The 12,012-nt window shown below is 39.9% G+C and overlaps 1 protein-coding gene across 2 annotated transcripts; it reads left to right on the top strand.

Annotated features, from left to right (window-relative positions):
- Positions 1 to 1,960: 1,960 nt before the first annotated feature.
- Positions 1,961 to 6,447, top strand: LOC138204568 (protein CutA homolog). Of its 2 annotated transcripts, XM_069159883.1 has the most exons (6): positions 1,961 to 2,314; positions 2,851 to 2,999; positions 4,314 to 4,373; positions 5,306 to 5,351; positions 5,467 to 5,516; positions 6,249 to 6,447. In XM_069159883.1, exons 1-6 carry the CDS (start codon positions 2,210 to 2,212, stop codon positions 6,349 to 6,351), a joined length of 513 nt encoding a protein of 170 aa, XP_069015984.1. In that variant the 5' UTR covers positions 1,961 to 2,209; the 3' UTR covers positions 6,352 to 6,447. The 2 variants fall into 2 exon arrangements, with proteins under 2 accessions (XP_069015984.1, XP_069015993.1); XM_069159892.1 differs by lacking the exon at positions 4,314 to 4,373.
- Positions 6,448 to 12,012: the final 5,565 nt, after the last annotated feature.

Below are 12,012 nucleotides of genomic sequence, written 5' to 3'. Positions count from 1 at the left end.
ACCCACAGACCATATCTTTGTGTTTGCATGTGTCCTATTCCATACAAAGAGGTTCTGCAAAATCAAACAGCCTCAACCTGGTCACTAAAAATGGGGGAAATAAAGTGCTGTTGTCTTGGTCTGCATATCTTCATGTGTTTGTTTCTTTGCTGTTCAGCAGTGTTTTTTATCTTGTCACTTTCAGTGTGCAGATAAATGCACATTGTTACCGGTCATATGCCTCCGTAAGCTAATACTTCCTCTTCTCGTAACAGACTTGATAGCTGTTGAATGATGGCTGAATGGTGTATTTGACATTTTACCATTCTGGGAACTAGTTTAAGGTTTTTAAAGTTTACAGTTGCAGTCACAGAGGAGATTAGTTGCTGTAGTGAGGCTTTATGAAAACGGATGCCTTCGTAATATCCCCCCCCCCCCCACATTATAAATATTACATATGGGCACTGCATCATGGTATATTGATTTTAGTCTGTTCCAAAAGCAGAAATTAATATTTTAACACATGCCGTCTTACAACGTCACAGGTAGCCGGTAAAAGTTCTCGGTATTTTATGGGCAGCAGTGGAGGAAGTACTGATAACTGTATTTGTTAAACTCCGTGTTTTGTTGACATTGTCTTTTGCATCTGTGCTGTATGTTTAACAAGAATATATTACTTGTAATATCAGAAACCTTTTTTTTTCCCTTTCTGACCTTCAAAGCACGTAACGCGCCGCGGTAAAACTTCCATTTTGCTTCCAAGGTGACAAAAGCCATGATAAAACATATTTAAGTGTGTGAACCCCAAAAAGTAAAAGTAGTACTTCTCCCCCATCTAAAAATATTTAAGGAGTAGTATTAAAGAATGTTAGTAGTACTAACAGTGTTAAATGAATGCTTAAGCACAGTTTTTATGTTGGGGTGGAGCTCTTTTTTAACAACCGCATTACATATTGTGTAGTTTACTATAAAACAATACATCATATTGTATAAAATGATTACTTGTAATTTAGCCAAATCTCTTAATCAGAAAACTAAACTGATCTAACTGTCACATAAATGTAGTTGGGTAAAAAAAAAAAAAGTACATTATTCTCCTGTGAAATGTGGCAGCATTAAACAGAACAGCAACTACAGTATAGTACAGAAAATACTGAGTAATGAATAGAGCGTCCACAAAAGGAAGAGAGGACTGAGATGCCCGACAAAACAAAATGTTACTTATAAAAAGGTGGCGCTCAGTTTCACTCTGCGGTGTACAAAAGGAAACAGGGCACGTCTCACAAGCAGCCACACAGTAAACAAACACAGGGGATGAGCTCTGGTTGCACAAACAGGCAAAATACAAAACACTACGGGTCGGCTAAGGTAGCGTCCAAAAGGAGAGGAGGGGGAAATACACAAAAAGGAAGAATACAGGGAAACAGGAAGGACTAACTGACCACTGGGGTGCGTATATAACCTCTGAGGGCTGACTGGCTGCAGGTGAGCAGACTGGTGGAGCAGGTGAGGACGAGCAGGTGAGGAGGGTGCGGGAGGACAGAAAGGACAAAAAGTAGGGCAGAAAACCGAGCTCAGGACAGCTTTAGAAATGCAACTTCCTCAAACAGCACAATAGGATACAAGTCTAAATATATATATATTTATTTATTTATTTTAGTTTACTTTAATATTGTGGTATGCTTGTGATGATGGCCGCATAAAGCTGTGAAAGATAATACATCTGTCCGGTCGTGAAGAGGTCATAGTTATTTGGTAAAGACTTCAAAGCCGATTATGACCCAGAGGTCCATCCCCCCCCCCCCCCCCCCCCACACACACACACACACCACCTTCCTACCTCCCCCCACCACGGGAAGGCAGGGCGGCGGAGGCGAACTCCCAATCCTATTGGTCACCGGCGGAGCAGGAAGTACGGCGCGACCAATCGGATGAGGCGGAGATTTATCGCTGTATTTTGACCATTCGACCTCCACTACCTTTCAACGCCGTGCACTTTCTTTTATCTCAAAAAAAAAAAGAAAAAAGGTAATGAGTTGGCAGCGCGGTTTGTCCCACGGAACACCTGCTAAATGGGTCTGAAACGGTTTTTATAAAAAAAATAAAAAAAAAATAGAAAAAAAATGACGGAACAATAACTGTCACCAACTGAAACTCAGAGCGGGTTTTATATGGAGGAAGTGGAGCAGCGTTTGTCCGTCGTATCGTTTGCTCCAGCATCACTTTGGGAATGATATTTGTTGCAGCTAACAGGATGGAGTGGCTGTTCCAGCGCTGCAATAAAGAAGCTGGTCACAACTCTGTCTTTCGGTCGGTGCTGCTCATGTCCTGCTTGGTGAGCTATATTTATCATTATGTGAACTTTTGTTTGTTTTTGTTTTGTTTGCATAAAACTCTTGAGTAAGTCCTTAACAAGAGAGGGCTTTTGACGTCGGATATGCAAAGTCATTGTAAATGCAATTTTAATTATTAAGTGTTGAATTTGCGTCCATCCACGTCACGGCTTGGTGATGCTCTGCCGGGCGCAGAGAACTAGGACAGATTGTAAATTGGTCACTGCAGTGCAAGCCAAGGCCAGTACTCATTTATCTGCGACTGACAGCGCCAAATAATAAGAGGATAAATAGTGAATCCAATCCAACATGGCAATCCCTTCAGAGGGAAACGGATAATTGAATTCAGTTATGACTTCCCTTCATTCGCATAGGAAACATTTACACATCCAAATGTTCAAGTAGTTACATATTCAAATCGTCACTCGGACGATGGCACAAAGGTGCTCCTAAAAAGGTCTGTGAAGTAACTTGTGACATGTGCAGCTCTTTGATGGCTTTGCCCCGTTGCCCTGACAACACTCCCGACCCTCTCCAGTTCCTGGTCCTGGCCGTGTCCATGTACCCCGGCTTGTGCTCCATCGGAGTCCAGCTGCAGTCGGTCCTGACGGGGAGCTACGTACCAGGCCACCACTCCGTCCTCCTCGTCAACAGTCCCAACGAGCAGGCAGCCAGGGACATCGGCAGGTATACCGGAGGGACCGGTCACTGCATTCACGTGGGGTTGCCGTCGACTCAAGACGCCTCAAAAGGAATATTTATGCATTTGGGGAAATACACACGTTCGTGTTTGTTGACCAAATATGAAGCTGCCACCAGCCAGTTGGTTTAACATAGCTCAGAAACTGCAAGCGCCTCTAAATCTGATTTATAAAGCTGTTGTTGCACAAATTAAAAACAATGCAACACAACATAAGTTGTGGTTTGATTCAAGGAGACTGCTGGTTGCCTGGCAACATCATGGCAACGCCAAAACTCCAGAAACTCACTGCACCCGGCCAAGAAAAGTCCATCACAAAAACACTCCGATAAAACCATACTGATATTTTATATCTTCTTGATAGGAATATCTTAAGATATGATTTATTTACCTTATCTATTTTATTACGTTATCCTTGTTTTTGGTCCACAATGGCCTTTTATTTTATTTTTCAGCCTTTTCATACAGATTTAAATTTCCCCTGTTGGAATGATTATCTATCCATCTATATCCATTTATCTACATTGAGATTTATCTACAGTGAGGTGCTGGTCTGTGGATTTTCTTATCTTTGTATTGAGCAGCCATTTTCCGTCTTCATACTAAGCTAAATTAAATTGGCTGCTGGTAGTAGCTTCACATTTACTCTACAGCGTGGTGCCAACCTTATCTAACTCAAGTATTTGAACTATCCCTTTAATCTGAATGTTAACGAAAAAGCTCCGGCTTCGGCATTTGATGGGATTTGCAAATTAGTCAAAGCGATTTTAAAACAATTCGAAGTCAGTCTGCCCAACATGAGTTTAACTTTTCTGTCTGGAGAGGAGACACGATCATGTCAAAACCCACAAGTGGCGTATGGAGCGCCGTGTTTGCATTCCCATCTCCTTTGTTGGCATTTTAGCTGCACGCAAATGAGCTCCATCTATTAACCACACGACAAGAAAGTAGCCACAGTGCCGTTTCCAAGATTTGGAAATCACCTCCTTCAGACCCCTTGGCTTGAGGAAGGGGCACGACAGAGGTGGTTATAAAATATAATATTAGCTGAGCTGCAGCAGGAAAAAAAAAAAAAAAGAAAGAAAAAAAGTTTACCGTCTTTCTGTGAATTTACATCATAAGAGTCTCTTTCCTTCAGCCTGCTTGATGAGCACCATAATGAAGGGCTCAGTTTCACGCTGTAATAGATAAACAGCTGGTTGCTTGTGTATCATTTCTCCTCCGTCATTCCACACTTGCCCCCGTCATTCGCATCAACGCTTCTCACCGTCCTGTCTTTTTCTTTTCTTTTTTTCTTCCAGGGCAATCATGGAAAGAAGGCTGGCCGCCAGCATTAACATTCTCTCCAGGACTGTTACAATGTAAATCCTAAACTTGACCCCTACCTTGAAACGCATTTCTACCCCGGCTCACAAACACGAGCGCAAAAGACTTGGCGTAGTTAGTTCGTATGGCCCTCGCATGCGCAGCCACACGAATACGATGAACACATGATTTGCCCCCATTTTCCTCTCCAAGGAAACCACGAGGTGAACGGGGCTACGCCCGAATGCTTTTTTTTATCATTTTTCCTATCGCTGGAAACTTGAGCGGTAGTTTGCCTTTAAAGCAGCTGTGCCCGAGGTAGCTTTTCCTGTTAATGCGTAACCAGAAAAAAAAAAAAGGAACAAGGAGGGAAGATAACTGAATAGAAAAGGCTGTTTTACACCTGTAAACCAAATTTTGGTGTAGCCTAAAATCTAAAGTTGTGGTTGGATTCGTGTTGCGGTGCGGATGCAGTTAAATCCAGGTTTTTATTCGTTTTAAATGTCAAAATCCATTTTGACATTAACGACGAACTATGGTTAAATATGACCTTTTATTCGGCGTCATTCCGTCTTTCACAATCCACCAAAAAAAAACAACAACCGGTGTTTAAAGCACAGAGGCAGATTTGCACTTCACATCATAAAAAGCTTGTCAGGAACAGCTTGACAACAACAACACTGTAAATCACAGTGGACACAAATCGTTTGGTGGGGTTGGATGTCTGTATTTTCTTTTTTTTGGAAAATGGAAAGATTGAATTTTGCAGAATTTGAATGCTCTGCGCCGTGCTGGTAGTTTTCAGTCCCTCATGTACATGTGTATTATCATATATCATACAGTTCAACCTTGGGGTTTTTTTTTAAATTGTCTTTTAAATGATATTAGAATTTCTTTGCATCTGTGAAGCACTCAGAATCGCCTTTTGTCCGATTGGTGCTGTATAAATAAACTTGCCTCGTAGTTTTAATGTCTTAACTTCTTTCAGGTACTATTGGAAAGGTGAAATCCAGGATGCAAGTGAAATCCTGATGGTAAGCCCGCTGAGGAATTCTTTTTTTTTTTCTGATGTGCATGTACTCAGGCGACTTTGAAGCAGAAGATCTGATAGTCGAGATGTTGTTGTTGTTGTTGTCGTCGTTGTTGCAGCTGGTGAAAACAAAAACATCCAGGATCCAGCAAGTCGTAGATTATATAAGGTAAGAGGTTTACTGTTGAATTTGGATCAGTTATTTTTAGATCACTTGCAAATGGTAAATTAGACTGTCACATTTGGAAAGGTTAATTGCAGTTATTTTCAAACTTCTCGTATGTTTAAAAATGTCGTCACTTTTTCTAGTAGTACCATCAAATAATTACAAGAGTTTATTCATAAAAAAAGCATTTTTCATAATGTTTTGCTTTTGCTGCATGTAAGAGTAATTAGAAGTTGCAAAACAGGGTTTAGCGGCCTCAGTTTGAAAGCAGATACTTGAATGAGGGGGGAAAAAAATGACAGATAATTCGTGTTTTCATCGAATTGCCTGAAGTTTGTGGATGTACTCGTATGTCACACATTCACAGTTTGAAGTGTCAGGTGAGAGATTTTGAACATGAAAAACACCTTTAATCATTAATATTACTTATTGTTCTGCCACTGGTGAATTCAGGATTAAAGCATTAAACTCATCGATCTGCCAACTCGTTATATAACATATTTTATTCTCCAATATATGCAGACGAGCTCTCTCTGAGTCACTGTTATTCTGCGTCGTGTTATGTAGTGTTTCAATAAGACATTTTTTTCCTCATAGGTGCACTTAAAAAAAAAAAAAAAAAAACTGGAGATGAAAAGGTAGTCTGGCAACAAGCAGGAAAGAAAAAGATTGCAATTAGCCGTGCAGAAATATGAGTTTTCCTGTAACTTATGAAGAAATTCTTTGTGTGTCAAGGTCTGTCCACCCCTACGCAAACCCAGAAGTCCTCAGTTTCGCAGTGGAGGACGGGAGTCTGGCTTACTTGAAGTGGATGGACGAAGCCATTCCAGATGACTGACGCATCATTAAAAAATCAAAGCCAAAGGGAACTTGAGCCATGTGCGTTTGAAGGCTTTGAATCGAAGGATTCACAAAGCGCTCCGTTGAATTAAAGTTTAATACATGACATTTACACCATTTTGTTGCTGTGGCCTTTTCAGCGGGAAATGTACCGTGGAGATTTCAGTCAATTAAGACTCCCATCGCTATCAAAAAACACAATGTCGGGTTATAAAATCTAAAGGTGAAAGTCAGTCCGTTTTAAAATACATGTACAAGGTATATTTTGCTGTCGGTAAACATGAAAAAGTGTTTATGTTGAAAGAGATCAGAGATTGGGGGAAAAAACCGAGCATCTCTAAACTGGATCACAGCCGGTGATAAGCAGCCGCGTACGAGTGAGAATCAAGATGCTTTGGGGTGCATTCAGAAAATAACAGACTGTCGAGACATCAGCACTCTGCATCACGCACTTCCCGCCTCAGCTGACGTGTATTGTCAAAACATTTCATTATGAATTATTGCTTTGCTGCCATTTCAGAACAGGAGGTGACACAAACTACTTGCAACCCAGTCTGGCAAAACACTTTTAAGACGCGGCTTAAAACACACTAATGTGGTCGCGAGAAGGTGATCGGCGCGTATCGATTTGTCAACGGCTCCAACGCTACCTCTGGGCCCAGATGCGGGCGCTGGTTCAATGTTGATTTATTTGTCATTCCGACCATATCCGTATAATTACACATACGAGATTACGTTGGGTGCGAAGATAATTATGCAAAAAAATCCTGAACACGTGTAAAATGTGTGGCTAAAAACATTACATAAAACAGACCTAAGACACAGGAATTAGAAGACAACAACAGAACAGCAGAGACCAGCTGAAAAAAAAAAAAAAGTGCATCAAGTGAGAGTTAATAATTCAAATACAGCAGCCGGTATGTCCTTTATTAAAGGACTCAGTAAAGCAGTCCAACAAGGAGATGTACAAAATAATGGAAAATGTATTCAAATAATGTAATAATCGAATCATTCTGTAAATGCAAATACTGTACATGGACACATTTGTCACTACATTTAACTATTTCTTAAATATTTATATCGTGCTTATTACATTCCCTGAAAGCTGCAGGTACCATAGCAACAGTTTGAGCAAGGCCATACTGAGAGTATGACTAGCTTACTATGCTGAGGACATTCGTTTTAGGACAATCGGGATTTGTGTACCTACAGTTTGATAGATAATCTGTCAGCCTGAAGAGGGTGATGCACTAACACACGTGTAACCATGTGTTTTTTTTTCCATTTCCTTCTCTGGTGTGAAAGACGCAGACAGCAACACAACAGTTTGTCTTGTTTACTATTCGTAAAGGAAATATTGGTGAGTTTCCACCCTGCTCTGCTTCAGGTGAGCTCAAGCCTGTACTGATTAAACATTTACAAGAATCTTCTACATCCTCAAAATAAAGCCACAAGAGAACTACTGAGGAAAGATTTGATTGACAGGTCATTTGCATTTTCTTTATTTTAAGATGAGTTTTCTTTACCGCAGTTTCAGATGTGCTAATTACTAATTATAAAACGTTTCCATTGATTGGTTTGGATCTAAAAAAAAAAAAAAAGAAAAGAACTGCTGCTGATCAGAGCAGGTCTCCCTGGGATAATGCATTATTTATCTCTCCTCTGATCAGTCGTGCAACATAACAGCTAAATTCAAAATAAAAGAAGACTAATTTGATGAACAACACAGGTCATCATCTCATTATCAGGACTCTCTCTTTTTCCAAATCTTAATTGTTCATGACTACAGATGTTGCACACAAGCTTCTCTAAAGACAAATATTATAATGTGCCTCTGAATATTCGGTTAAATAAAAAAGAAGAAAAAAAAAGAGCTTTGATACCGTTTAATTGTAACAAAATCTGCCAGGGATGCCATGCCATATTTGCAAGTTATACAAAACTTGTCAGCCATGCAGGCTTACCTCATTAAACAAAAATACGCCCTAAGCCTCAGTCTGCAGAGTGTTTCCGGCATGAGGCCCCAACAAAGGGAAGTGCAGACACGGTTTTAGCTCGGTGTTGTGTCTGTGGGGCCAAAATAATCCTCTAGTCAGGTTCAGGGATGAGGCCACGTGGTGGGAGAGGATGCGCGTGTGGCGGGTGGCGTATCTGGTACTTCGGTGTGGGTGCAGTTATATGGATGGGTACTTATGCAATAATCGTAGTCATACAGGAGAAGGTGCTTGTTTTTTTTTTTTTTTAACTTGGCGATTCATTAGCTGTCTAATGACCAACGACACTATGAGAAATAAAAGATTGCAGTTCATATTGCAGGAAATGAAGTCCAGTATCCTGCAGTCTGAGCCAACGGTCACTAGATGGTGCCGTTTCAATAAACATGCACACTACTGGTATTGCGGGAATCATGTTCAAAATCATGCAGGTTGCCCGTTTTTATTTCCACTTTGTTTTTCTTATAACCCGTCATTCATTTTTCCACCCAGTATAGTTTATCATTATTGGTTTATTGGCTGAGTAGGGGCTCCACTCACTGCCACTGCGATTCATTTCTTACGACATCAGATTCAATCTCAAACGGTGAGCTCATCTGAAGATAAAAACCACAAAGTAATTATTGTGTCTGTCCCTTGATATCGGTATCATTGTACTATACTAGAACAAGCACTGGTTACTGTACAGATACATCTCACTTCTCAAAATAAGTCTGAACCCCCCTCACTCACTATTAGTTATTTTAATGAATAGTTGCCTCAACCAATTAGGCCTTGACTAATTAACAAAAAGAAATATCATGTACATGGTTCCAAATGCGTTTTATTCAAGTTATGTAAACACAGTGACATATGGCCGGCTCTTTTCTTTTCCCGTGTGTTATTATATTCTCCATGGGATGCAGCGTTAGGAACAGGATAATTAAGAATTATCTCTAAGAAACAGACACTGATATTATTCTCCCACTGAGCATTTCAATAAACTGAGGATAACACACACCAGCACACTGCATGATGTCCAAGTAGTCAGCTTTTTTCTTTTTGATGTACCATTAATATAACGTTCCTCCTCAATGTAACAGCATTTCTTGGCTCTTTCTTTTTTACACAATTCTTTGTTCCTTCTAAAACATATTGACTACTGTTAGATTGATGAGGCTACCAAGCATTTTGGTACAGATATCTTTACCACTCCGCTAATGGCTTTACAAAATGTGTAATACATCATTTCCTATTGCTTTATAGATCGCTTAAAGGCCAATAATAACTTCCGAGTTGCCAGATTGTGGGGAAGTCTCCTGCAGCATCAAACTTACTCTGTCTTTAAAAAGGTCAAGTGATCAGTCTGTCACAGCTAGCTAAAAAGACAGACTGCAGGGCATCTGGAATAAAAACCCATTTTTAAACAACTTTTTAACATTTACAACTGCAGACTTCTGCTGCAAGAATCTTTAAATCACTGGTTTGCTATTTATGAATTTAAGTTACCCAAAACATTTTGCTGGCACCTGACTCTTTATTGATGACTTATTTGCAAACTGCTGATTTGCATTTCACAAGTTTTAGAGCTAGTTTTTGGACCTTACAACCATTAGAACACAATATCTTCTGACTTTTTATGTGCTTACATAGTGTTGCTTTTTGGCAGCAGTTGTCCATTAGTGTTGTCCAACAGTGCCCCAAATCCAAGTTATGGATCACCTGCATGCAGGCTAGAAATTTTGAACACACTTCATCTAATTACATCCCTTCATTTTTGACATGGTCTTCACTAATGCCAGCTGTGTTTGTGCCGCTTGTTCAGTGATCTGCCATGTTCTCATACAGTGGATAAAAACAGGCTCAGCTTGAGAGCAGATAAAAAGTGTTTTGAATAATTTCAGTGTTTAATATTAAACGTTAAATCAATTCATATCTTTTCAAGGCCATAACATATAGAAAGAGAACAGTGGGGAAAAATGGCATGTAATAATATCCACTGCATTTATATAGTGCATTTAGGTATATAATACGTTAACTCAAATTGTTTTTTGGACAGATGCCTGGATCCATGCCATGGCCTGCACCACACTGTTTGGCCCTTAAGGCATTCTTAATAAATAGTGACGATTTGCAAAGTAATAGCATGAAAGCTAAAGATATTATTGTATTGTATTGTAAGTCGCTTTGGATAAAAGCGTCAGCTAAATGAAATGTAATGTAAATATTAATTTATTTTCAGAGGAAGTAAAAAAAAAAAAAAAAAAAGAATGAGTGTGTCATTGGTGCAATCTGCAGAAATCAAAACATGCGCTATAATGGTGAATTACCCAAAACGGTGTCAAGATGAAATATTACTTTTAGCACTGACATTGATACTAATGTGTATACGCATAAACAAGCACAAAGGGTACAAACGTGCAGGATGACTAGCTTTTGAAATTTTGATGACGACAGGTGCACTAGAGAGGCCCATTCTGGAAAAAGTGACGGGAGCAGGGTGAATACATTGTAGGTAGGAGGAATACATCAGCCACACACAGCTTCGTAATGGGCTGGGAGGGAACTGCTCCTTCCTGAGGAGGTGAAACATGATTATGCAGCACCCCAGATCTGCACTCAATTTTCAATTCATTATGCATTCAAAATTATTTTCTACCAAAGTTTTTGCTTTAAAGAAAAAACGAATTGTGTATTAAATTATATCCCATCGAAGACCAAGATGGAATTTTTTTTTAATGGGCTGAGAATGAGCTTTTACATTTCATAAGCGCAGCACATAACTTAGATCCACTTGTCAAAAGGCAGCCATATTTATCGCAAACTTGGCTTTTTGCAGGCCAATGAGGAAGGAGAACGTTGGACTCATTGAAGTACATTAATTTTAAGTTTTGCCCAAGATGCTCAGATTTAGGACAAGTCCCTCCACTACAGTGCATATTAAGGAAACAAATAATCTCTAAAAGATTAAGGTTATGCATCAAGAATAGAAAAAAAAAATTGGAGTGTGAGAAACTGACATGAAAACTTGAGAACAGTCAGAAGAGACAACCCGGTATCACAGCAAAACGTGAAATAGACACACCGGTCCACTACAGAAAAACGTGAAATGGTCACGCTTTGGCCTATCTAGGCGTGACACTTTCACATTTTCCTGTAGTGGTCGAAAATTAAATCTGCTGCATGCGTAGAGCCGTGTGATTTACATGAGCCCGCATCACATGACATTTACGTACGTGAGAGTTTCACGCTTTCAAAACGTGTAACTGTCACGCCTGGACTGGCAAAAGCGTGGCTATTTCCCCTTTTGCTGTAATGGACCGGCGAGGCTATTTTTCACATTTTGCCGTGATATGGCTTTGGCTGGATCACATGACATTTACAAAAGTTTGTGCTGCTTGGTATTCCCAAAGTTCCCAGACATGCATAATGAAATGCGTGTTTGCCACTGCACTGATTATTAGCAGTGTTTCAGAAGCTTGGTGCACTCCATTTATCATAGATTGAACGAACAGGATGAACCCGATGCCATCTAATGGTTACGGGCTTTTAATCAAGTGAAAGAGAAGACTGTCATTCATTTTACAAGCAGTCAAGGGAAACTTTTATTAAGAATCTCTGAATAATCTCACCGAGTAGCCTATGGAGTCTGCTTCATTGTCCATAAAAGTTGATGTGCATTTTGC

The sequence above is a fragment of the Embiotoca jacksoni genome, unplaced genomic scaffold (genome assembly GCF_022577435.1).
Source record: "Embiotoca jacksoni isolate LCO1_2020_lvr unplaced genomic scaffold, fEmbJac1.0.p SCAF_10, whole genome shotgun sequence".
Taxonomy (NCBI): Eukaryota; Metazoa; Chordata; class Actinopteri; family Embiotocidae; genus Embiotoca; species Embiotoca jacksoni.
This window is presented reverse-complemented; position numbering and strand designations above follow the sequence as displayed.